Consider the following 26,399-nt stretch of genomic DNA (forward strand, 5'->3'; position numbering starts at 1 on the left):
CTTCAGGTATTACCTTGATTTCTTCATTTGCCAAAACTCTATTCATATCTCCCTCTCATGTTTATGGGACTGCATAGTTTTCTAAGACCACCATAAGCCTGTATTAGCTGAACCTTTTTCTTCTTCAAAACACATTATTCAAGCCTATACTTGCAGTGAGACACAGAACCTCCATACACAAAACACTACAGGGAAATCTGAATTTACTATCTATAATTTTAATCCACGATTTTTATAGCTTGTAAAAGAGTGTCAAAAATATCTGGGATAATTACTAAGATAATCTGCATTTCCTTTGACAAGAAAAAATACCACCCACACTCTTAACTAACGATAGCCCAGCCAGTTCTTAAGAAATCATTGTTGAGTATAGCTGTCTTCACAAATTGCCACTTAATGTTGAAATCCTTTATTGTAACAAGGTGTTTGAGAAGTTTACAAAGAACTGGGTGCATTTCACATACCTGCCACTAGTATCCTGGCTCCTTTAGTGTCGAGTTTCAGGCTGGATACAGAGCACATACGGGGACGATACCGGTGATGAATGGTGCCTTGCCTATGAACGAGGCTGTACAATTGTACTCAGATTGCTGGATCTCTCCAGAATATCAGTTCTTGTCAGTCATAGAAAGCTGTTGCACAGTCTTAGAGAAGTAGCGGAATTTCAGCATCTACACCTCGTGCTTTCCTGTTAGCTTGTACTGAGTTTTGAAGATGGTTCTGCATTTGTGATTTGCATTTTTTTTTTCTTTCCAAGTTGTACGAATTATTTTACTTGACAATTAAGAGTGGCCAAAATAAAGTTTTGGTGCTTATCTTGTAACATCTCCAAGGGACTGGCAGAAGTCATGCTAAGGCCTCTCTCCAAAAAGTTATTTTCTAACATATTTTCACTCTTTTAAGGAATATAACCATTAACTGAAAGACCCCCCCCCCCAAAAAAAAAAAAAAAAAAAAACAAAAAACAAAAAAACCCACTGTATCATGGATGACAGGTCAATAAACAGATACAAAAAAGAGCATAAGCAGAGAATCATCATGTAGCATCCCTAATCAATACCCAGTCATAACTGTGGATGCTTGGGAGTATGAGGACCAGACCAGGGCTTGCATGCTGCCCTTGAACAGGACAACTCCTACTGCCATGGGCAGAGGCTAGACGGACCTCGGTTCTGGTCCAACAGTGCATTTCCTGCTTTCAGAACTCCTTAAATATGCTGATTTGTAAAATATAGGCAGTATTCAGATTTCAAAGTGATTGTATGTCATTCAAAACACATAGCAAGTATCGAACTGCAATCCACAAGGATGAAGTTCATCTTCAGGAACAACAAAGATAAAAAAATTAATAAAGAGTAAAATCTGAAACCATTATATGCCTCTCAGTTGAAACTAGTAAAGGTAAAAATGGATAAAAAGTGAAGACATAATTAATTGTTCTTCATTGAGAATTGTCCAGTCTATTTCCATAAATTTGCCTACAAATTAAAAGTTTTTATATATGTTTTCTTGTCTCTTCAATTTCTTGGATCTTTAATTAAAACCACTTTAAAGCAATGAATTAGGTAACAAGATAGCTATTTGCCTTTTGCTCTATCATGTAAATATCTAGTATAAACTCATTTTCTTCCTCCTGTGTTTTGTATGTCACATATACCATTAAACTCATTCTGACCTCTGCGGACACCTCTTCCTTTGAATGTAACATTTATTAACTGTTGGAATGGAAAATTTAAGTAAGTTCCCTTCCCCTCCAGGAAGGGGATAAAAACCAAACCCCCCCCCCCCCCAAAAAAAAAAAAAAAATCCCTAACCCAAGAAACCCCCTTGGTTTCATTCGCACTAGCCGTTAACGGCCTCTGGTCCAGGTTCACACTGCCCAAGCCCCGCGGCGTCTCACGCTCCTTAGGCGCTGCGGATGCACTGGTCCATGAAGCCCTGGTTTCCTTCCTCCGTAGCTCTGCGAGCTGCTCCCCCTTCCGCTCACGACCGCGCTAACACCTCATGGCTAGGGAGCGAGGTGCTCCGAGTCGCCCGCCCGGCTCCAGGTTCCTCGCCGCCCCCCGGCAGCGGGGAGCCCGCAGCCCGCCTCGGACACAGCGCGGCCGGAGCGGGGAAGCCACCTGAGCACCATTTCCCTCAGCCCCCCCCCGCGCTGCCGATCCGCCGCCCGGCCCGGCCCAGCGGCGGCGGCCGTTGGTGGCGCGCGGCCGTTGGCGGCGGCCGTTGGCGGCGGCCGTTGGCGGCGCGCGGCCGTTGGCGGCGGCCATGACGCGGGAGGGCGCGGGCGGCGGGCCCGCGGCGGGCGGCCGCCCCTCGCCCCGCCGGGGCGCGGCGCAGGCCCCCGGCAGCGCCCCGCAGCAGGAGGAGCACAGGCGGGAGCTGGAGGCGCTGCGGGCCGAGCTGGAGGGCGAGCGGCTGCGCTCGCACGAGCTGCGCCGCCGCTTCGCCGCCGAAGCCCGCGAGCTGAAGGAGGCGGCGGCGCGGGAGCGGCGGCGCCTGGCCGACCAGCTGCGCTCCAAGTGGGAGCAGCAGCAGGCGCGGGAGCTGCAGCGGCTGCGGGAGCTGAGCCGGCGGCAGCGCGCCGCCGAGATCCGGCAGCTGCTGCGCTGGAAGGAGGCGGAGCTGCGCGAGGCGCAGGAGCTGCTGCGGCGGGAGCGCGACGCCGCCGTGCGGCAGGCGCGGGAGCTGCAGCGGCAGCTGGCCGAGGAGCTGGTGCGGCGCGGCGGCGGCGAGGCCCGCGGCGGCGGCGAGGCCCGCGGGCGCCTCCACGACGTCCTCGGCAAGCTCCGCTGGGAGACCGACGGCGACCAGGCCGCCCGCATCCGCCACCTCCAGAACGAGCTGCAGCTGGAGAGGAGCCTCTTCGTCAAGTACATCCTGGAGCGGTTCGAGGGCGAGCCGCCCGCCTCCCCGCACGGGCCTGGGGCCAGGGCCGCTGCCTGGCGCGCCCCCCGGGCCCTCCGGGGCGGCAGGACCCCCAGGCCCTGCTCCTGGGAGAGCCTCATCACATCTTGCACCCCTGACGGCGAAGGGCCCCGGGCCCTCGCAGCGGCCAGCAGCCAGACCAAGCCTCGGTCGGCAGCAGAGGAGGAGCTCGGTCAAGCCCAGTCAGCGCTAGAGGAGAGTCACGGTGAAAGCCCCACCATGGGGCAGTGGATGACCCGCAAGGGCTTAAAAGATGCCCACCTCCAGGAGGAAGGGGGCAGCATGGAGTTTCTACCAGAGGCCGTGGGTGAAGACTTGGTGTTGCATTGCCTGGACTCCCCCCCTGAAGGGAAGCTGGGCAGCCAGGGGGCTGTGGCGGAGGGAAGCATTCAGATAGTAGGGCAGCAGGAGGACTGGCTGCTTGACAGCAGGTATAGGGAGCTGGTAGAGCAGAACACCCACCTTCAGAGTGCCCTGAAGGACCTGGAGAAGAGATGTAATGACCTCCAAAACAAGAACTGTCTTCTGAGGAAGAGAAGTTTTCCAGAAGTACGGGAGCAAGTGAAGAGGCTCAAGCAGAAGAATGCTGAGCTAGCTGTCATTACCAAGCAACTGGAAGAAAGATCTAGGCAACTACAAAAGACCAATCTCAAGGTGATCAATACTCCAATACCACTGCCCATCCAAAGCTCCAGTATGGAACTGTGCATGAAATCAGTTGCCCAGCAGAGGGCTAAAGAAATGAGAGAACATGCCAAAACCCTTCTGGTGAAGGATAAGCAGATAGAAGTCTTGCAGAAGAAGTTTTGGGAACTTCAGGCCAAACTGGCTGCAGACAAAGAAGGCTCATACTGCCTCAGTTTCAGCGACTTCAGTCATTTGCTAAGCAAATCTCAGAAAGGAGCATTATGCTCACAGAGACAGATTGCAGTGAGGAAGCTAAAAGAGTCTCTGAATTCCTCTGAAAGTGCTCAAGATGCTTCTTCTCCAGTTGCCACTGTCTTTGGTACTAGGCACACATGCATGGATTCAAGCTTAGATGGCTCATCTTTGACAAAGGAGACACAAACAGAAATTACTACATTGGCAAAAGATACAGAGTCAATGGAATCACTTTTAGAAACTGTGTCCGAGAAGTATGAAAATACTACTTTAAAGACAGACCAAGTCAACAAACAGCAGAGAGTAGAGCTTGCTAGAAAGCTTAGGCAGCACAAAAACCTGGAACATGAAGTTTCAAAGAAGCAGAAGAGATGTGAGGAGTTAGAACTGCAGCTTACAGAGATGATGAATGAAAACGCCAGACTTGCTAAAGAAAATTCTCAACTCGGTGGGAAGACAGAATGGACAGAAAAAATTCAATCTGAAAACACTGAGCTGAAGGTGAAACTAACACAAGTGACAGAGGAGCGAAATTCTGCCATCCAAGCAAATAACCATCTTCAGACCAAATTGGAAGATCTAAAGCACAAACTGAAAGACATGAGAGAAATAGCAGAAAGCAAGCAACAGCTGGAGAATGAACACGAGGAAACAAAGTTAGCGTTACAGAAGAAAGAAGATGAAGTCAAGCATTTACAGAGGGCACAGGCAGAAGTAAAAGTTGCACATGAAGAAGTCATGCAACAGTTTCAAGCCCAGGTGAGAGAGTTAAAGAATCAGTATCAGAATCAAACTGAACAATATAATCTGTTATCTCAGGAACTTGAACAATTAAAAGAAAGAAAATCTGGCCATATCATTTCACAGCTGCCACATGTTACATGTTTTTCCACAACACAGACCTATGCAGAGGATGCCCATGATCTTTGTTGCAGTGAGAATAGTTCTGATACTTTTGAGAAGCCAACCAAAGCACTGGTAACCCCAGCAAGCACCTTGAAATCTGATTCCACACAGGACAGTCCTAGATCCTGCCTTATTTCAGAGGAGGATGCTGTAAGTGAGACAGAAGAATCAGTAACAAAGAAGCATTCCTTAATTCTAGAGTCTTCTAGACAACAGCCAGCAAAACTTAGAGTATTCTTAGCTCGATATAGCTATGATCCCTTCGAGGGTCCTAATAAGCACCCTGAAGTAGAACTTCCTCTAACTGCTGGAGAATATGTTTATATCTTTGGAGACATGGATGAGGATGGTTTCTTTGAGGGAGAACTGATGGATGGCAGGAGAGGTTTAGTCCCCTCTAATTTGATAGAGGAAGTTTCAGATGATGACCTGATGATGACTGTGCCTCCAGACCCAAATGACTTCTTACAGGATGCAGATCACGAAGTGAGTTTTTGCAGCAGAAGTGTTCACAATGGAGAAAAAAATGGTCTCGAAGAAGGAACCTGTGTCAGTGGGTTGTCCGATAGGCCAGGAGATACAGAGATTCCTCTTAATCATGCAGCCGTACCTTATCCAAGAAATCTTACTCTAATTAAGCAATTTGCAAGAAGTATTATTATTGGCTGGGAGCCTCCACTAATACTAGGTATGTGGGAGGAGGTACAGAACTATAACATTTCTGTAGATACTGAATGTGGTTTCTGTAGCCAGAATGTGAGATTTAGCTCTGAGACTCAAGCAGTGATTGAAGACCTGGACCTAAAAAATAAGACTTACCGAATTTCGGTTCAAAGTGTGACAGAGAAAGGAAATTCAGACAAGATGCAGTGTACTATCCTCGTAGGGAGAGACTTTCGTATAGCTCCAGAATGTTTGAAACTTAGGAGCATCACTCCTACTTCAGCAGAGGTGACTTGGATGCCAAGCAGTAGCAATTATTTGCATGCTGTGTACCTTAATGAAAGGGACTGTGATATAACAAAGCCAGGTGTCTACTGGTATACTTTCCAAAGCTTGCAACCCAGCACTCAGTATGAAGCAAAAGTTGAAGCACGCCCTAAGGATATGAAGTGGCATGTTCCCCAGAAGTTGGGGCAAAATTCGGCAACAGTTAGATTTGTTACTCCATCTGCAGGAGTACCTCATGCTCCACTTGATGTGCAAGTGGAACCCGGACCATCAGTAAATATTTTACTTATCAGTTGGCTACCAGTGACAATCGATGCTGAAGGATCTTCCAATGGAGTACAAGTTACTGGTTACGCTGTGTACATCAGTGGACAAAGAGTGAAAGAAGTTGCATCTCCAACAGCTGGGAGTGCCCTGGTAGATCTATCCCATTTAGAAGTATTCCAAGCATCTCAGAAGGTTTCTGTGAGAACGTTGTCTCCATACGGAGAATCTGTTGATTCAGTGCCAGCTCTGATTCCTCCAGCCTTGTTGAGTGCTCCCAGCTGCTCCTGTCTGCCTAAGTCTACATCTGTAAGACTGACACCTGGAAAGCCATATGAGGAATTCCCAGACTCTCAGACTTCAACCCACAGCACATCTTTCTCCTCTTCCTCACAGAGAGGTAAAGCACGTCAAGACGCCAGATTGACTGTTCATTTCAGTGATAACTGCTGCAGCTCTGTTACTTCGCCCCCAGCTAATGTTTCCCCAAATCAGTTTTCTCACAACTCTATCACGATGCATGAACTTAGCACATTGCCACTGAAGTCATGCACTGCAGAAAATGAAGATAATGAACGCTTACAAACTTACCAGCAGGCAGCAGTCCATGCGCAGTCATCAAGACTTAGCTTTCCTGCTACATGGCATGAAGAATTATTAGGTTTTAGGATATCAGAGGATATTGAGGATGTTCAGAGGAATAAAACAGAAAAACACTGTGTCCTTAAAAGCAATTTACTTGAAAATCTGCCAGTCAAAAGCAACATCAACAAGTCTAGAATGGTCCATTATGTTGATTCTGATGAAAATTCAGCAGAACTGTTCACTGCTCAAAGAGATGCTAAGGAAGACAATGGAGCTTGTTTGAGCTCTGTACATCTATATTTTAGTCAGCTTGAACTGGAGAAATTTAGTCCTAGAGACACTGGAACAAACCAGTTCTCTGTCCAGGAAATTCTATGTGATTCTACTGATAAGAAACAAATACAGGAGTTACCTGAAGAAATCTCCAGTGTGGGACAATCTAAAGGGGAAAAAGAAGGTGGCCAGACATCAAGAATGGGAAACTGGAAGTTGAATTATCCTGATTATCACAGCCATAATTACGGTCTTTCAGATATCTTGGAAGAAGAAGAGGGCTTGGATTTAGGTGTTCAGGAACTAAATAGCATAGACACTGCAGATCATAATAGTCCTAGCCTGTAGGAATCTCCAGCTTTTCCTTCTAAGTAGGCTTGGAGCAGAAAAATGAGCATAACTTAGAGCATAAACCAAGCGTTGGCATATTTGTTTTCCAGCCCAGTGTCAGAGGAGATTAATAATGATAGTTCTGTAAGGGTATTTCTGGCACTTTTTCCACTATGATCCTGTATCTATGTCCCCTGATTTTGATGCAGCTGAAGATAAACTGCCATTTAAAGAAAGGCAGATTATAAAGGCGACTGCTGACAAAGATACTCATGATATTTGTGGAGGTGAATATGCAGGAAAAGCAAAGTGTATTTCCTATAATGTAGTATGTGAGGCACAGGTGGAAAAATAACAATGAAACAACTGCTAAGACAACATTCCATTACTTAAGAAAAGAGAATGAACTTAGCAGAACAGAAAAGAGAGAATAGTTCATCTCACACAAAACACAGCTGGAATGAGAGCAAGGTTGAACAGCTACTTCCAAAGCAATGGTCACTGTCTCTGTCCTGCAGGGGAGACCTCACTAAGCATAGATGTGGAAAGTAAACTTGCATGCAACTTGTCCAGCATTTGGGTCTGTGGATGATGATTAATTTTACTATAGGGAGTTAGATGGGCAGGGAGGCCTCATCCCTTTCGATTTCCTAAAAGCTTTCTCATGGGAGAAAAAGTAGAAAACAGAAATGTTTAAAAGACAATTGTAAAAAAAAAGAAGAATTCAGCTTATGAGCAAAGCAAAGGCACAATTTTAGATAGAGATGAAAAATGTGAGCATCACTAAAAACTAGTATGACAGGCATGCATGAAAATGCACAAAAATGCAATCTGTATGCTTTTAAATATATGTGGCAGAAACCTTGCCAAGGTAGAATGTAGCTGCCTCTACCAAATAGATTTTTTTTTCAAGCAACTGACACGAGCTTTTAGTATTTTTCAGCAGGTCTTCAGCTAAAACGTAACAATTCAATTGCCCTTTTTAGCTCTCTTTGATTCCAAGTTTTGTTCAGAAAAAGAGAGCAGTTCTGTGCAGACTGAAGCGGAGCACTGCAGTAGGAGAGCAGCTGCAGAGGTACTTTAATAGGTTATTATAGAGCCCTTTCATAGCAGTACCTAGCCTTGTGGCATATTTTCTATACAGATTCTGTTTACCTGAGATTTTAGTATTATGGAAGACACTCCTTCAACCAACAGGAAAAGGAACCCACACAGTTGTTCCCACTGACTTTCATTTTATCTAGAAGAAACTTAAAAAGAAAAAAAAAGCAACACATTTCCTCTTTCTTTGATTTTACTTTGATTATATTAACACACAAATGTCTCTTCCCCGTGTTAGATAGGTATAGTATTTCTAGCTCTGTACATGCAAAACCACCCCCCCCCAAAAAAGAAAAAAAAAACAAACCCAATATTCTGTTCTAGTTGAACCAAGTAGTTTTTCATTGACATCCAAAGAGTAGCGTTAATGTACCAGTTGTTTTCTGTCTCAAGATGTATTAAACACAGGCATTTGTACCAAAAATAGGCATGCGTTGATGCTTCACAGAGGAGTCAATACTAAAAACATTCTTGTGCTAAGACATGAGCTGGATAATATTGCCCAATGCAAGTGCTACATGTCCTCAGATACCGGTATGCTTTGCACAAATTTTAAAGAAACAATATTGTTTGGTTAGCACCAAGCTATCCAGTTTTGCAGCAATTCCATCTCTGTGTGGAAGTTCACCTACGCTGAGTTACACCTAGAAACAGCATTACCTTTTGTGCACTTTGCATTGTTTTTGTCTTCTGGAGCAGATTAAAATATCTCCCCCCCCGTATGGGGTTGTTTCCCTGAAATAAACTAATTTTACTTGTTAGCTTTTAGATTTTTTTTTCATACTTAAATACTTGCCTTATTTCTAGTGTATGATTGGCTCCGACTATAAGTACTGTGAGGAGTGACTTGGAGTTTCAGTTGTATGTAGAGTAGTTTTAAAGTAGTGAATATTGAAATATTTATTTATAAAGAATACTCTTTAAGCTAATTATTTGTTTAGACTAATGGAAGGTTTACTCTCTTTTTATAGCATTGTTAATTTTGCTATTTCACTTTTTTTATGGTACAAATTTTGTTCAGTTTTTGTTTTTTGAAAACCTCATGTTGGAGATAGCTTGTTTTTAAGTAAGCCTTTATTACAATAAAGCAGTTCCTTATATTTTTTCAATATTTGGCTTTGTCCTTCACTGAATGGTACTTTTAAACATGTAAAAATCTCAGTTAAGATTGTTTTGCTGTTACTTTCCATTTAGTTCTGTGACCGAGTGATTAATTTATCTCTGAGTAAGGATTTTGTACATTTAAGGTGATAGATCTAGCATGAGTTATCCACAGTGTTTCAGAGTACCAAATTTGTATCTTCCATAGATACTTGGACATCTGTGGGCAGATTACATTGTATAAATTAACACAATCCAAGGATCTGTTCTGACTTTTATTCTTTCGTAAAGACCCATCAATAATTTAAAATACATATTTTCTAAATCTTTCCAATTTGTAAGCTATAGCTAGTTTTCAAGGGAGATGCAGAGTACTGAAAATTTAAGCTTGCTATCAATGTAACACTGCTTCTCTTAGTTATTGCTAGAGGTTTTAGTCTATAGCGCTTTGCTCAAAAAATCTTGCATTTTGATCCATCCTGTGGTAGTAAGAAAAACTATTTCTCTCTATCATTGACTTTTCTAACCAATTTTAACATTCTAACATACATTTTCTAGACTTCTAGAATACAAAAACAAACAAACAAACAAACAAACCCTTGCTGTTAGTCTTACCAATGTAGAAAGCTGGCTGTTTGAAATGAGTGACTTACAGAACTATAGATAATACCATTAGATGGCAGCAGAGCCCAGGAAACCAGTGGCAGCATTCCCTGAAGGGTGTTTTTAAGTTAAATACCACTTCTGTCCAAAATAGTTTTAGTACTGCCTTCAGTGTATGTTAAGAAGAACTCTAATCAAAACACTCATGTTTCATCCATGTGTTCTGCATTTCTCTCCATTGCAGTAGTTTTTAAATGGAAGTGATGTGTTTTTCTTTCTTCATGTAGTTTTTACACATCTTAATATGCATCTTCAGTTTGAATAAGCTTGTTTAAAAAACAAATCTGAGTTTTCAGCCAAGCTTGACTTTCTAGCTTTTGGTCCTCTGATACAAGTTAGTTTAGGATTACTTCATTACAGAAATGTAGTTGCACTTAAAACCATTTTTGTTATCCCATTGGAGTGTTACAAAAAGCATCTAAACTTGGGCATGATGAGAGGGAAGAGATTATAGGAGTCAAGGCACGTAAAGGCAAAAGTTAAAAAGCACTTTACAGTAAACAAACTGTAGAGAAGTTGTTTTAATCCTTATTTATTTATTTAAATCTCCTTCTCCTCCTACTATGAAGTATGTTTCACTGGCACTGGAAGAAGTTTAAATCTCACTCCCCTAATTAGGGAAAAAAGTGTAAAGACATCTTTTATAATATGTTTTACTAAGGAAGGTAGATAGTATGAGCTCAAGCAGTGTAGAAAGGATTGAGGGGACACAAGAGTCACTTTATCTGATTCTATAGCTTCAGGTATAGAATCAATAACAGACAAAGGAGTCATCTAGCGGTCTGGAGCAAGTGAAGGCCCTGAGGATTGGACTTGGTGAAGTCAGGGGCGAAGATGGGGCAGTGCAGTGCCAGCTTGAGAGGTGGCTTCGGTGGCCTTTGCGGGGAAGCCACAGCTGTGGTAGGAGCACAGCATGGTAACGCATCTTTGGCAGCACCTGCTGGGAAGGAGCGCATTGTACCATTGCTAAAAGCATGGATCAGCCATCAAGCCTGTGGACCCAACACCATTTGTAGAAACTAGTAGGATAATGAGCCAGACACTATTTTGTGGCGTATTAGCTGTGAATTGGGCTGTTTGCCATTGTGTAGGGCACATCCTGGGTCACCAGACTGGAGATCACACAGGCTAGTGCTGAGCCAGGTAAGACAGGAAAATACAGTAGTAGTACGCGTAGCACTGGGTTTTCCCGTGGCATCAAGTAAAGCATCATGATTACCACTAAAAAATACCGTTGCCTGAGATACCATCATCCACACAAGCTGCAAATTCACCGAAAGATTAGATGGATGAAGGACAATGATTATATCATCCAGCAAAGGATGGATGTGTTAGAGTGTTGAGAAGATAATTTGGGAATATAGTTGTATAATGTGTTATTGAAAATGGCAAGTCTGACACCTCAGAAGGTGCTCTTTTTATTTCAAATAATGGAAATTTCTCAAAATCAAAGCCAGACTAGTCAGAAGAATGAAAAATACTACAAAAACAACTGCACATTCACAAGGAGCTGGCATTAGATGACTGATGATTATTTTCATGTCTAATGGCTGCATTTAAGTAAATCCATAAACCCACAAATTTATATTAAAGATACATTTTGTTCTCACCCATAGTCTGAAGAACTATTGAGGAATAATAGGGAAATAATAATAGTGAAATTCAGCCCTTTGAGCACACAGGCCCACAGGTATGTGCTATGACGAGTAGATGAGCAGTGCTGCCAGATGCACTCACGCAGAGCAGTCCACAGGTGGTCCATGAAATAACCCCATAACACAGAGACAAGACACATCATGCATGGGTCACTCACTCCAAAAGTATTTCCTTCAAGAAATACTCTTTTAGAGCAAAGCTGACATAGTCTGGAGGGGCACCAGTAGTTGCCCTTCCCAAGCACTGCTTACATTGTTCCTCTGTTCGGGTACCTCTACACATTTGATAGAGCACCCTGTAGAATGTTGCCATATTAAGCCAGGTCTAGTTTTACAAGTTTTCAGTGTTTCAAAAACCTAATACTGTTCTAACCAGTGAAAGTCAGGAGTGTCATGCACACTAAGACAATATATTTGGCTATTACTGTTACCCCATGACCTTTCCTGCACAGCACATTTCATTCTCATGACCTGAGCACAACTAATGCTTCCTACTCAAGCTGTCACATCCATGTAGAAGGAGGAAGGAGAGTTGGTATTATACACCTAGCTGTGCACAAGCCCAGCCTGTGACTAGAAGATAGATCCCAAATGTAGGATCCAGCCCTTGAGGCTGGTACATTAGAGCATGCTGGCTGACAAAGATACTCATCTGTATTATGAATGTGTGCAAACTTCTTCATGGTGTTCTGTGGATGGGTGCTTGCCCTTTATTGCAGGCAAGTAAGCGCGTATGGGGCATCTTTTGGCAAGGCAGAGAAGGTGGTGTAGATAGGAACCTTCTTATGATAAATCAATAAAGATTATTCCTTACACAATCTACTCCCCACAATTTGAAAAAACATGTCCTCTGCACAGCCAAAATACTGGCATCTTCCATTAAATAATGGGCTCAGTTCTGGCCACATGCTATCAGACAACCATCTTTAGCTCACATGCCTACGGGCACCTGCCCAGCCACATGAGAGGACATGTTCCCATCTTCTCACACTTTGAGAGAGCAGACACATTCAGTCAAGCCACAGATGGACCTCTGACCATGAGAGGGAGAAATGATGGGTTTCTTGTGAAAGTAGCAGAGAACACCAGGTGAGGTGCTATACCACCTTGGATCTGCCCCCGTGGTCCAAGGTTCTTCACACATAGTTCACTGAAAAGACCTGTTCCCCTAAAATAGATGGAAAAACTGAGTTTCTCGCTCCATTGTTGATTGGAGCTGTGTCTCTGCTGTGTTCCCCATCCAGCTAGCCTTCAGGAGGAGCACTGTGGGTACAGTAGATGAGCATCCACTTGTTCTCATAATTCACAGAAAATTAAGTTGTTAGACACTTAATAATGCCCTGTATTTTAGTTCATCTTTGTTTCTGATTCTTTTTCCACTACATGTCATCATACTTTTCCTCTAGATCTCACAGGAACTAGAAAGTTCCACACAGAGTTTATAACATCTTATCTATGAAACACAAACATCAGAAAGTTGTCCTCATTTTTTTTTAACTGATATTACTCATCCCAAGATAAGAGCACAAGAAGAAAGGTTTTATTGCTTTTGGATAAACAAATTATAAAGTAGGAAACACTTCTGAGTTTTAAACCAAACTCCTCATACACTACTAGCCATTTCTGAAAGGGCAGTCATAAGACAAGAAGCACAGTAAAGACGTAAATGTATTTTCAGCAGCATTTCATTGTATTTTATATTGTAAAATTAGCCCCCCAAATTCTATCAGAAACCACTATTGCTTACCTTATCCTAGCAAAGAAAAGAGAAGGGAGACATTCCAGGGAGAACACTGCTTCTACGGCTTTTGGCTTTTAGAAATTACCTGCCAAGTGTGTAATTTTAAAGTGATTGTCTTCCATTAGGGCTACAACAAACAGCATGGTGGAAAATTCAATCTGATTAGCTTTTCTAAAGAGCTGCAGGAGGTTGTGGAGGCCAGATCAGAAGAATCTTAAACATTTCATCACTGATTGCAAACCTGCCTCTGAATTAATCAGATAATGAAGTGCATGTATTTAATGAACCTAAGGCCGATCAACAAATTATTAGTGATCCTTGTAGATTCTGGCAGGCTAAATTCTTTTTTTTCCAAGATTTCCTAAAGGACTTAAGTTACAAAAAGCATGTACATTAGGTGTAGGTTTCACTGCAATGACTGCTAGATTTAAACTTTATAATTTACTCGATTATTTAATTTACCTGTTAGAATTCCTGCTGGGTCTCCGGGAGGACTGTTGTTATCACAGATGAAATTTCATTGAGACAGTAATTAAAAAGCAGTAATTAAAAAGATGAGTTAAATCTTCAGAACGCTTAGGTACAATCTCCCTGGGAAAAGGTGAAGTTCTAACTCTGCAAATGAGAGCACAACAGCTTTTAGACATTGCATGTGTACTATGACTCCAAATTTCTAAAACGACTTATCCCTTCAGGTAGGACTGCTCACCACGGCGAGCACTGAAGCTGCGCCCAGGCTGACCTCCTGGTGCCTGCTCGGCATTCCTCTCCCCTCCAACCATTTATTTTCCCTCCATGTTTCCTTCGTTTGTTAGAGTTTAATTATGTATTTCCATTTTACAACAGAAACACGACAGACCATAGGACCCTGAAGGAGTTTTACCTAGCTAGGCAAGAGGATGTAACAAGGGAGAAATAAATGCTGTCGGTGCACAACGCTGTGTTTATGGTTCAGCAACCTCAGCACTCCCTGCGAGGGTAACACCTCTGCGGCAGCTAATCAGCCTGATACATGGTTCGTGTAAGACAGGGAACGAGAGCTCGGTTTGAAGTATAAGGAGAAATGGCTTCACTTGCTGTTTCTTCCGAGTTTTGGAATACTCTGCTCTTGGGATTTCTTTTCATTTTCTGCTTAGTCACCAACTTAATACTCGCTGAAAGATCAAAGCCGTTACCGTTATAATCTAATATACTGCTCTTGGCTACTGCCAGAATCAGGGTATGGACTAGATAGACCTTTGCTCTGATCCAGTATGGCAGGTCTTATGTTCTTATTATGACTTAAAATTTACTTTCCCCAAAGGGATGTGCCTGTAGAAGTCCATCTGTCAAGTGATTCATGAGAAGTGGACATAAAAGAGAACCAAATATGACTAACTGAATACATTAAAAAATTTAAACAAGTATTCCTGGCAAATGAATACTTGAAAGATCTTACATAAAAACCCTGAGTAAGAGCTTGAATTTGTCACCTCACTAGTATCTGTTTTGCATTTTAAATGGTTTCACCTTTGATGACGCATTTTTTTAACATTATGTATTGCCTTTTCTTATACAGACATATGTGGCTTTTCCTTTCTATCTCAGCTGTTTTGGATTAAAGAAGAAGCAATTACAGTAATATCAAAGAAAGAGACAGAAGCAATTGCATGGATCAAATTATTCTCTCATTGAAATCCATAGGCCTGTTACTTGCAAGTTCAGTCAAACCAGGATTCATCCTGGTTGCTTAGAAGAGTGGCAAATTTGTTCTAATCCTTGCATGTAACTCATCTATGCCCAGTATGATTTATTCTGCAATGTTAGGTGTTTGGCATTTGTATGAATAGCTTTTAATAAAGATATCTATGGAAATCAAAGATACTCCGAATATAAATGCCATCCCTCTTTTATAAAGTAAGTTTTATAGGTAATTTTATTTTTATTTCAGTTACTGACTTCAAATGTTCAGAGTCACTGTGAAAGTAAGCTGGTAGCTTGTTTTTGAAAGTATTTTCTACTGTAACATATGATAATGAGAAATGAGAATAAGCTCAGTTTAAGGCTATAACCATTTTATATATTATTCCCAACATCAGTGTGTATACTTTCAAGTAGAAGCGTGCATTTGTTGTAAATATGGTATCTTTATGATTCTAATAGGGTATAACCAGAATAGATCAGCCAAGTCAATAGATATGTGACTGCATCTAGAGATGGAAAGGCATAACACTGACACTTTTCCAAGATAATCTCATTTTTCTCTCAACTGCAGGCAAAGCATTGCTCATTGTGGCTTTGAGGGTGACACGTGTCTCTTTAAAATGTCTTTTTCTAAGCACAATTTGGAACATAAACTGTCTCATTGCATTGGAGTTTTCATGACAGGCTTCATTTATAATGTTAGCAAACAGGAAGCTGGAGCATCAGCAGCTTTTTGAAGCCCCTAAGAAAACAGGGATTCCACTGGATGCCACCTTAAGCTAAGTGGGAAGATGGCAACATCTGAAAATACACAAAGGTGAAAACTGCATGAAGTGCTTCACATCCTGCTCTCTGCTGGTGTTCCTCAGCTTTTCTGGATCAAGCACTAAATATATGTAAATAGGAAATAAATTTAATTTAATAATAAAATAAATATGAATAAACCTGGGAGTCAAAAAGTAAAAATGAGTTAAACTGTGTTATTCATTGTAAACTGAGAGTTTTGATATTTGTATGCCAAATAGAAACTAACCCAAAATCTTTGTTACTTGAATTCAGACACTTTGGAACTATGTCTTGCTAGGCTGACCGACCTGTTCTCCTGCGTCTGTTTACAGGAAATCTGTAATGGATGTGGAACAACTTAAAGAACCTCACAATTAATTGGATGTTACTCAAGGTAAAATACTTAAATAAAGATTTTTGGTTGATGATATCTATTCCCAGACACTCTGAATTTCCCAAGTATTTTTAATGTTGAAGCTGTGATTAGCATTTATAACTGTTGTATCTGATGCCATTTGTTTCATTTTAGCTTACTTGATTAACCCACTTCTAGTTATTTTGGGGTAGTCCATGCTGGCTGAGGCCACTTTCAGGAAGCCCGTTAATAAGCCGCCATGTCCACACCAAATTCAGGAGGTAAAGTTATACACAAAAATAGAACAGGTTTATTTTTTACAAACCATAGAAAAGATTGTGTCTAAATTCAGAGTTAAGCAGGCATTTGGGGTTTGTTTGTTTGTTTTTGCTCTTTTTCCTCTTTCTTGAGAGGAAAATCAATGGTTTAAATATGCATTTAAACCTCTGTCTCACTGAGGTTTTCCTGTAATTTCAGTGGATTGAGTTTGGTCCTTGAACTTCAGTCTTCCCAACAGTACAATTTAAATAACTATTTATTAAAAAATAATCAACAAAATTTCTGCAGATCCCTCTGTATTTCTTCTATGCATCCCATCTTGGAATCACAAGTTTCAACTCTGTTGGGGTAGTTAGCAAAAATTGCTAGAAAAGTAGGGAGAAATCAGGGAATAAATATAACCGTTAGCTGGCAAATGACTGGCAAATGACTGCTTGATTTACTCTAAAAACTTTACTCTCTGGGATTCCACATCCTCCCTTAATAGCCTGTTCCAGTGCTTAACTACCCATCTAGTCAGAAATAAAGCTCCACGATTCAACCTAATATCCCTTGTTGCAAATTAAGCCAACTACCTCTTGTTCTACTTCGGCAAACCTAAAAAACAATTGGCTGACTTCTTAAAGTACAAAATAAAAATACCGTTTATACGCTTGGAGACTTGCAGCTTCCCTCATCTCTTTTCTAAACCTGACAAAGATAGTTCTTTTAGCCTGTTCTCCCAGGTCATGTTTTCTAAACCTCTTATCACTTTACTTCCCTCTCTTGCTCTCCTTCCCCAGTTTTGCTCTTTTCAAACTGCGGACTCCCGGACGAGGTACAGCAATCTAGCTGAAGTCTCACAAGTGCTGAACTGAGCAGAGCACTTACCCTCTCTTTCCACGTCTGCCTTTTTGTAGACATGTTCGGTCTGCGATAGATTGCAACCCTTTGCGCCATCCAGCTGCCGGTCCACTAGGTGCCTGCGCATTTATCTCCTGGAGAACTGAAGTACTGCTGCAGGTTGTCAGGAGGAAAAATCTTTCTTGATTTTAAAGTTATTTGAATGGCTGAGAGGTAGCAAATCTCCATGTGTCCTAACCGTGTGCAGGCTCCATGTCATTCCAGCGGTGTGCCACGCTATGTGTAAGCAGGCACCCAAAAACATGCGTTTACTAGAGCATTGTGGTTGCTCTAACAAAGTTCTCGGCAGGCCACATAAGCTCATGGGTCAGCTATTATGCAGTCCTCTTTTAGGTCTTGTCTTTCATGTATGAAATTCTTGGGATGCCATTCAATAACAAAACTTTCACTGCTCTTCTCCATGCTATTCCAATGTCTGAACACCTACAGACTGAAAATCTAGGTGCATACTTCTGTTCACAGGTGCTTGAAAATTTGCACATTTGCTATTGAAACTCACCACCAGTAATTCCAGTCCATTTAAGAAATCTGGTATTTCCACACGGCTCCCAAATTCCTGTCCCTTAAGGTCCTCCAGGGCACATAGTAAAAATTGCATGGGAAATCTGTAAATGATGGAGACAGATACTGCATTTTTCTGTAAGGGTAAACCTTTAAATGCTAGAACCCTAATGGATCTATATACATTCTTTATATGAAGCAGAGAATGCAAGCAGGTTTATAAAGTTGTTTTTCTTTGAAATTGTCTCCATTTTGGCAGAACTCTGTAAGAAACAACATTGTAAGTAGTGGTTTCTGATAGGAGAAAACATGATTACCTGAAGACTTAAAATAACATGAATGACTTTCAGGTTATTATGGATTTTAATGAAATATTTTTAAATGTCCATGTGCTTTTTTTAAGGTGTGACACCTTTTTTTTTTTTTTTTTTCTCCCCTAAGAGAGGTTCGCATTTTCAAAGAGACTGCAGCTGTATTAGGTCAGAACAATGCAACATAAGGCCAACTCCAACAGCCTACTCAGTTCTTACGCAGTCAAAGCTCCCATTGATCTCTGAATGAATGTGAACTGGGAAATGACTTTGGGACATGGCTTACAGATGGTGCTTCATCCAGATGCTTCAAACACAAACACACTTGTTAAAGCTATTACTGAATGAGTCTTTCTGTGCGAGTTTCCTTCAGTATGGATCCAACCATGTCCCTAATAAATTTAGCGGAAATCTTCTCACTATCTTCAGAGAAAGTATTTTGGGGCATTTAATGGAAATTCACAAGTAAAAGCTATTGCTACACAAGCGGGTTAGCACTCGAGTGAGGCTTCAAATGCAGAAAGAGGAAACACGTGTTCTTTGGACAACGTAAGAACAGTTTATAATAACAATAATAAATGCTTGGAGAGGGCCAAATTCACTGCTGTTATCAGCTCCTCTGACGCCCCCGATTTAAATGAATTTCTATCCTTTCACTCCAACCTGACTAAATCTCATGGCCAAATTCTTTTGAAAGCGTCTAGAATATCTAGTCATATGACTCAGGACTTGCTAGATTACCTGCTTGTACAGATTTGAACGACCCAGCTGCCACGCATTCACTAATCACTCGGGCCTGCTGGAACGCTGGGACCGGTGGCTGCTTTTCCAGGCAGGCAGAACAGTGAAGGCTGCAAGTCAAATCCACTTTAGCTGAGCAAAGTGACTCGTATGCCATTTCTGGAATATACAGCTCTATAAATCTCAGTATGGCCTTTTGAACTGTATATTACTATAGAACTGTGGGAAACCCCTTTTGGGAGTGAAGTGGCACAGTTGATATTTATCACTACAAAATCTATTGCAACACACTGTCTCTTTCCTTTGAAATAAAAGCTTTTGAATTACACATGATCAAATATATTCACACCCCAAGCGAAACCAGAATACTTCTGGCTTTTTGCCAGTATCGGCTTGGGTGTGAAATATTTGACATTTTGCATTAATTTTTTTACAGTAATAAAAGCAGTTTCTCAGCTGAAATCTTCTTTGCCATCTAGCAAGTGCAACTGGGCTTGCAGGTAGTTTAGATGCGTACAAGTGAATCTGTAGGTCCCACGATGGGAGAGGACAGCAGTCCTGGGCATTGTGCTTCATGAGTGCTTAGATATGCCACCCTGTCCACCACACACACAACTCGACAGTTAGCAGCAAGCAATATGATGGCAGGAGATGACGATATTAGTTCTCTAAAATAACATAGAAATGAAATGCCAATCAATTAACAGATCGGGGAGGCAATATGTCTAAAAGGCAATAAAAAGCATTATAAGAGCAAAATAAATAGCCACACTGCCCATGCTGTATACTTGGGATATATTTTAATAAAGGTAATTGCATTAATCTATGCGTGCGACCAGTGAAACAAGCCTGCTCTACTGCCTGTGTGCAGTGCGGCTGAGTTAGCACCGACAAGGGCGTCTTACCTCAGCATTTCCGAAATCTCTAGCTCTGCAACCTGAATGTTGCATTAACTTATCTTTTTTCTTTCCTGTATTGACATTTCTCTCCTTTGGGGAAGGAGGCGCAAGATTTTAACAAACTGAGAAAGAGGAGCTTAACCTTGTAAGAGGGATCAGTCGCTCAGCGAGTTCTGAGTTCCTCTCTTACACCCCCAGCCACTCCAGCGTTGCTGCTCGCTTGGCTCTTCCTTGCAGTTCAGCAGTGCTAAAAACAGGTAAGTATTCCTCCCTTCCAGGAGACTCGGAGCCACCCCGTTAAACCCGCTCGTGTGCAGGATGGGGAACAGAGGTGGGGCGAAGCAGCGAGGACCTCGGAGCGGAGACTGGCACGTTGCAGCCGGTTCAGCTGGCCGGTGCCTCCGAGCGCCAGCCTGGGACGAGATCGCAGCCCGGGCACTCCCCTGGACACAGCAACATCCTCGTGCTCAGCAGGAGCTGCCAGTGCTGCTTCCAGGGTCTCGGCCAAGTTGTCTTTGTGGTAATGGTTAATTTCAAGATCTTCAGATGCTCCTTCTTAACAGGTTTTGGCCTCTTTACCCAGGAAAAAGATGCATGATGGGACCAGGTCCTCCAAGCTCTCCAAAGGAGGGGAGCTTCCCTTATAATAGAAAGAAGGAATAAAAATCTCCCTCCCTGCCACTGCACAGTCCCCTTTAGCATTAGATTCATTTCCAAGTAGAGATCTGTTCCTGGGAACGTCACGTGACAGAAATTATTCTCCCACTCGTGAGCCTTCAGTTCCAAAGGTGAACACTTTTAGGTAGGAGGTTTACACACTCACTTTGTGCTCAGTTGAAGACTGCTACCTTGGGCCTGATTTACAAAGATGTCAAGGCAAGATGCAGACAGAAATCGAAGATCCTTGTGTTATTTAAATCTCTAAATCCCGATTTGAACAGGAATTTTATGCTTAAACTGCTTAGAAGTTTTTTTAATCCTTTCTGGATAGCTACCCTCTTCTGTAAGCACTTAAATGCCATTGTGAACTAGGACTGGTTTCAAGATATTCAGATGCTCTCTTTCTTGAAAGGGGAAAATAAATTGTTTTGGCCTCTTTACACAGGAAAAAATTGCATCATGAGAACAGGTCCTCCAAGCTCTCCAAAGGATGAGAGCTTCCCTTATGTTCAGTGGACACTGTGAACAGCAGGACTGCAGTCTGCAAAGTTTTGCCTTTGGAAGCTACCAAACAGCCACTTAATTCTGTTTTACAAATATATTTCTGGCACTGTATCTTAAAAGTGTTTAATTACATGTGAATTGATCTACATAGGCATCTGCTGGCCAGCAGACTTTCCTGCTCGTTTATGATGTTGAGGGTTGGGATGCGTGACCCAATGGGCAGGAAATTAGGTACAAAAAAAAAAAAAAAAAAAAAAAAAAAAAGGTTTCCCCTCTTTCTGTCTCATGTAGAAGCAGCATAAAGAAAACATGGTGCGGTGGGAAGTGGAGGGAGCGAGAGACAGCAAGAGAACGAACAATTACAGTTCCAGTTCTCCATCACAGCTTTTACCAGCTGCCACTTCCAGCCACCTACGTCTTGCACGGGCTGAGGATGCGGTGGGAGATCGCTGGCCAGCGCGTGAACGCCCGTGCACATGCGGCGCACAAAGGAGAACAAAAGGCCCTATGAAACCTGTGTACACTCCACGCTGCCTGAAATGCTGAAAGCCACTTTTTAGGAGACAATTTACAGAAAAATAAAAAAGTTTACAAACTGCTTTACGAGACAGTTAAATGGTTCTTGAGGGGGGGTCTTTATAATTGAATTATAAGAACAAAAGAAATCTGAGGAGCAGGCAGAGGCCTTAAGGCCCAACATGCTTGACCTCATTTGGTTTAATTGTACTGCTGGCTCTCTCACTCTAACCTTCGCTTGGAGAACAGTCTCTGGAAATCATTTAAACTCCTTGCTTCAGTTGCCTTTGTTAGCGATTTAGTCAATAATGTTATTACCTCTTTGGTAAGATAGCTCTGAGTACCCTGGTCTTTAATTAAAAGCCTCTTAGGTTTGAATCTTTTAGCAATATGAACGTATCTATCCAAGATCTTTATCAGAACCTTCTATAAATTTTATAGCTTCCTCCTAGTCATCTCAAAGATGCTGTTTTGCACTGTGAATAAAGCCAGGTCCCTTCGCATTGCCAATCCCTCACATGCATGGTGCGGACCTGATGGTAAGCTGAGGTCTGCCGACTTTCTAAAGCAACAGTGAGGTGCCAGTGGGCCAGCAGCCAGGGCTGCACACGTCATTCGGCAGGGAGATCGAAGAAATGTCTGCAGTCAGGGCCAAACAGGGCCGACGGAGGTACTGCCGCACTGTGGAATCAGGGTCTGGTCCTAGCAGGGGCACCTCTTCCTTCAGTATTCTACCCCACGGCTAAAAAAGCGCAGATTTGCCTTCTTGCGTGCTGCTGGTGGTTACAGCTACTCTTGTGCCACAATCATCAAGTCTTTTCCCTCTCACCGTCTAATTTTGAGAAAGCCCTTCTTGGAAGTCTTCAGACTGACTCTGTATATCTGCTAAGCCAGTAACTTCTTTATTTTTAATATTGAGGATATTTCTGTTTAAATGGGTTCCTGTTTTTCAAGAAGAGCGTCTGCTTTAACCTGGGATTTCTGTTCAGTCAGAGATCCCCCCAAATCACAAACTTAGTTTCAACTCCAAGCAATCTGAAGTGAATGCTTGCAAAGCTGGAAACAGTCATTACCCCTCTGAACGTGACTGTAGATTTCAGACAACCGGGAGGGGAGCAAGGCACACTAGCAAAACAGGCACCACTAAAGCACTAAAACTTCTAATAACCTGATTCCATCAGGGCTGTCTTGCCTCGACAGGGCTGTGCCTCCCTGGGAACACGTTTTGGAAAAACTGAGCCCAAACCTGCGCTGTGCTCTGAATCCTTGTGCAAAGTCGGTCCACTGTGCTCCCGAAGCACGTCTGCTCATCCCCAGCTGTAAGGATGGAAAGTTAGGCATAGATATCGGCAGCATTAAAAGGGTCCGTCTGGACAGACTAAAATCGGGCTGAAGCTGAAGTCATGGGAGAGCATATTGGGAAATGGCACTTTTTCCACCCGACCAGCAAGGGCCTGCAGCCTCCACCAGTGCAGGGCCCGCCCAGGCATCCGGCAGAGGGGTTCACACCGGCTGTGGTGCTCAGCACCAGGGCGCTCTGGCTCCCCAGTGCTTCCAGTGAAACTCCCCGCACCTTCCTCCCCGGAGCACATCTAGCAATCTGCCTCCTGCCACCAAAAGTGCAGCCACCTCTCCCACACAGAAGAACCTGAGCATTACTGCGAGCTGTAACACCGTCCTTCAGCCCCAGGCTAAATCACAACTTTTCTGCCTCAGTTTCCCCTTCTGCAAAATTAGGGTAATTATGCTGGACACCTCAGGGGTGGGGGTTCAGGGAGTTTAATGAGCTCTTTGTAAAGTGCTTTGAATATGAATACTGCTACAAATAGTAAGTACTAACTATCAATTATTAAGTGGGAGTCAGGTTTCAGGAGCTTTATAACCGGGAAAGGTTAAGCAAGTGTAATAGCAGAAGATGTGTAATGAAGCCCAGTACTGCCCTGTAGCACTGGCTATGAAAAGCTAATATCCACAGTAAAAATTCCAGCTCTGTGGCCTATGCAGAGTATTTTGCTCTGCTGCTATAATGATGACACTTAGAATTAGACTGACATAACCTAGAGAGCTCTGGGGACTCATCATCTCTGAGATTTCACTTAATTATTGGCAAACTCTGTCATTTAGTATCCCGAGCAGGCTGCGCTATGTATAACCAACACATCTAATTTGATTTCATCTTGAATTGCTCCTATGAGTGGTCTTGAATGGAACCGCATCTGGTATCTTGGCAACGTCTCTTCTTCCCTTGGAGAGAGCCGTCCTTGAATCTATAAAATGGATCTCTTACGGCAGCACGGGGGGTGCATGCGCGCATGTGTTTCGGGGGATGAACCCTTTGAGAGCGCACAAAGGGAGGCTTTGCTTACACGCACAGTTCATGTGTTTAGGCTTTTAATATTTTTTTCCAGATAAATTATATCCATGAATCTTTGTGTAAATGTTTTTTTAAACTAGGGCAGTGGATTTAAGAAACACTCACGCTACTTCACCTTTAATTAGAGCTTTCAAGAAGGGATTGGTTGCTGGTCTGTATGGACAAAACATTGCTTTCTCCTCTCCCCTCTTTGCCATATACAATTAGGAGGGTGGGATCAAGTGTGCATTTCAAGTAGAAAAAAATAGTCAGCATAAAAATACATCAAAAATGATTTTTTTTCGTGTGTAACCCAATAAGGTTCAGAATTTTGGCATGGAGGTGCAAGGACCACTGAGCTGCTCATAAACTCAGGATTTCTCTGTTCAGTTTGCCCTTCCATCCTGCCACTGGCTTTTGGGGAAGGAAACTTACCCCAATTCCACTTTCATGTACAATGTAGAAGTGGGAGACGATTCACATCTCCTTACCTTCTTCGGTGTTTTGGATCCTATGTTTTACATGGTGATGAGCCCAGGTAAAGCAAAGACAGGGTGATTCCAAAGCGAAGATGTGCCTTCCACTGCTGTTACTCTACATGGGAGAAACAGGCAAACACAGCATTACATTTATATATGTGACATTATTTCAAGAACTTCTCCAGGTTCTATCGCTCCTTGATAAAATGTCATTTTCTGAATTAGAGGAATTTCACCTGCCACTTAAAACTTGTCCTCTCCTTTTGCTGTAATAGACTTAAATCACTGCAGTTATTTCAGAGAGTGCAGCATCCTACTAGTCAATAAGAATTAATCCTGCAAAGCTGAAAGCACAAGGATTCTTTTTTTCTATTTATTTCCAGAGATGGAGGATTTTATCACATGTATAGTGTAAACAGCAATGGAGAGTCCACTCCTTTTGCATCATAAATTGCACACACTTAGGAGTCACATTTTAGAATAAGTATGGCTCTTTCAGCTCTGAAAAAAGAGAGGGACATCAGGGAAGCTCAGGAAGCAAATCAAATTACAACTTAGGTTTATTTTATGATTTATAGTTCAGAAACTATATAACTTTTTTTTTTTTCAGTCTTCTCTTGGTCATTTCCAGACTAACAACTGAAAATTTTAGTGAGACTAAAATATAGACTAGCGTCGTGAACATTACCAAGTGTTTGATCATTTGATTAACTACTTGCCTATTTGACAAACTAATACTCACAGAACTCTTTTTTTCCACAGGAGAGGTCAGTCTTTCCCTATTCAGAAAGCAAGCTGGGGTATCTCTTGCATGACAGATCTTTTACGAAACTGAGGGTGGCACAAGCTGCCTATGTACTACAGATACTGTCCATTTACCTCTTTACCCTCCTTTCTCAATTCTTGTAAGCAGACTGAAATCACAGTAACACATGCACTGGTGAATAGACGGTTTCTGAGTGGTCAATGTACATTCATTCTAATAAAATGCTCAGGGCTTCCTGGACACACAGGATACGAATCCGTGAATGTGGAGAAGATGACCACATAGCATCATCATTACAAAACCATATTAGCATGCTGCTGCCTGCAGAGCAGCTGTGGCACTGTGATACCCTGCACATTTCAACACACTGAGCCAAAGAAAGGTAGACGTGTGCAATCATCTGCCCAGGCACACAGGAGCTACTTATTAAAAGGTGTGATCTTTGATTGGTATTTTCTTCTGCAATGATATCCCTCACTTACAGGGCTTCTTTCTGACCGTTTCTCCCAATAACAGTCTGCTTTGAAGTAGAGAACAGTAATCCCTGTTTGCTATTTGCAGTGTAGGTTTGGCTGTATTGAGGAACTTTGTGTGATCTTCCAGATAAGCTGAGAAAATAAAAATGAAGTTAACATCATGATATTTCAGGTCATTAATAAGGGAAGTAATGTTTGGAACCAGAACGGAGATGGCAAGGCTGCTGGGAGAGCTCCAAGCACCCCATGGGAGCGCAGTCTCCCCAGTCAGAGCACTACGCAGGGTGCATGGGGCTTCTGGTTCCTGCATCACATTTCAATGAAGTTAGACTAGCTAGTAAAGAAAATGTTTACAAGCATACATGAAAATGAGCAAAGGGACTTGTACCATTTCTAAAGTACATGCAGATCTGGCTCTAAAGTTTCTGAAAATCTTTGTTCAATATGGGCCTTTCTCCAATTTAAAGAATAAAATACATTTTTTTCTTTTAAATTTAAACCAGTGTGGTGCCATTGTGGAATGGAACATGTTTTTTAAAAAAAGCCAAGGCAGTCCTTTGATTAAAAAAGAATGATGACTGCCAGATCACAGTTATCGCTCAAGGTTTCTTCCACATTTAAGGTTCTCTCATTTGACATTGGTCTGGAAAAGTCTCTGCTTCTGCATCCATTTGGTTGCACTGTCTTCAGCTTACACAGTGCAGTGGAGCCATAGAGAAGCCAAGAATCAAAGAAGGGATCAGTGATCAAGTCTGTGCAGGAATCAGAGTTCTTGTTTCCCACTGCATAACGAAGCAGTATGGCCTC

At 42.4% G+C, this 26,399-nt stretch overlaps 1 protein-coding gene across 1 annotated transcript in view; it reads left to right on the forward strand.

Annotated features, from left to right (window-relative positions):
• The first annotated feature begins 540 nt into the window (after positions 1-540).
• The window catches only part of LOC134148377 (peripheral-type benzodiazepine receptor-associated protein 1-like), a 32,881-nt gene continuing 7,022 nt past the window's right edge, over positions 541-26,399 (forward strand). The window contains exons 1-3 of the mRNA XM_062590358.1: positions 541-570; positions 2,341-6,331; positions 7,269-7,406. Coding sequence (XP_062446342.1) covers positions 541-570; positions 2,341-6,331; positions 7,269-7,406 — 4,159 coding nt within the window. The remainder of the gene's footprint in view (positions 571-2,340; positions 6,332-7,268; positions 7,407-26,399) is intronic.

The sequence above is a fragment of the Rhea pennata genome, chromosome 17 (genome assembly GCF_028389875.1).
Source record: "Rhea pennata isolate bPtePen1 chromosome 17, bPtePen1.pri, whole genome shotgun sequence".
In the NCBI taxonomy this organism is placed as follows: Eukaryota; Metazoa; Chordata; class Aves; order Rheiformes; family Rheidae; genus Rhea; species Rhea pennata.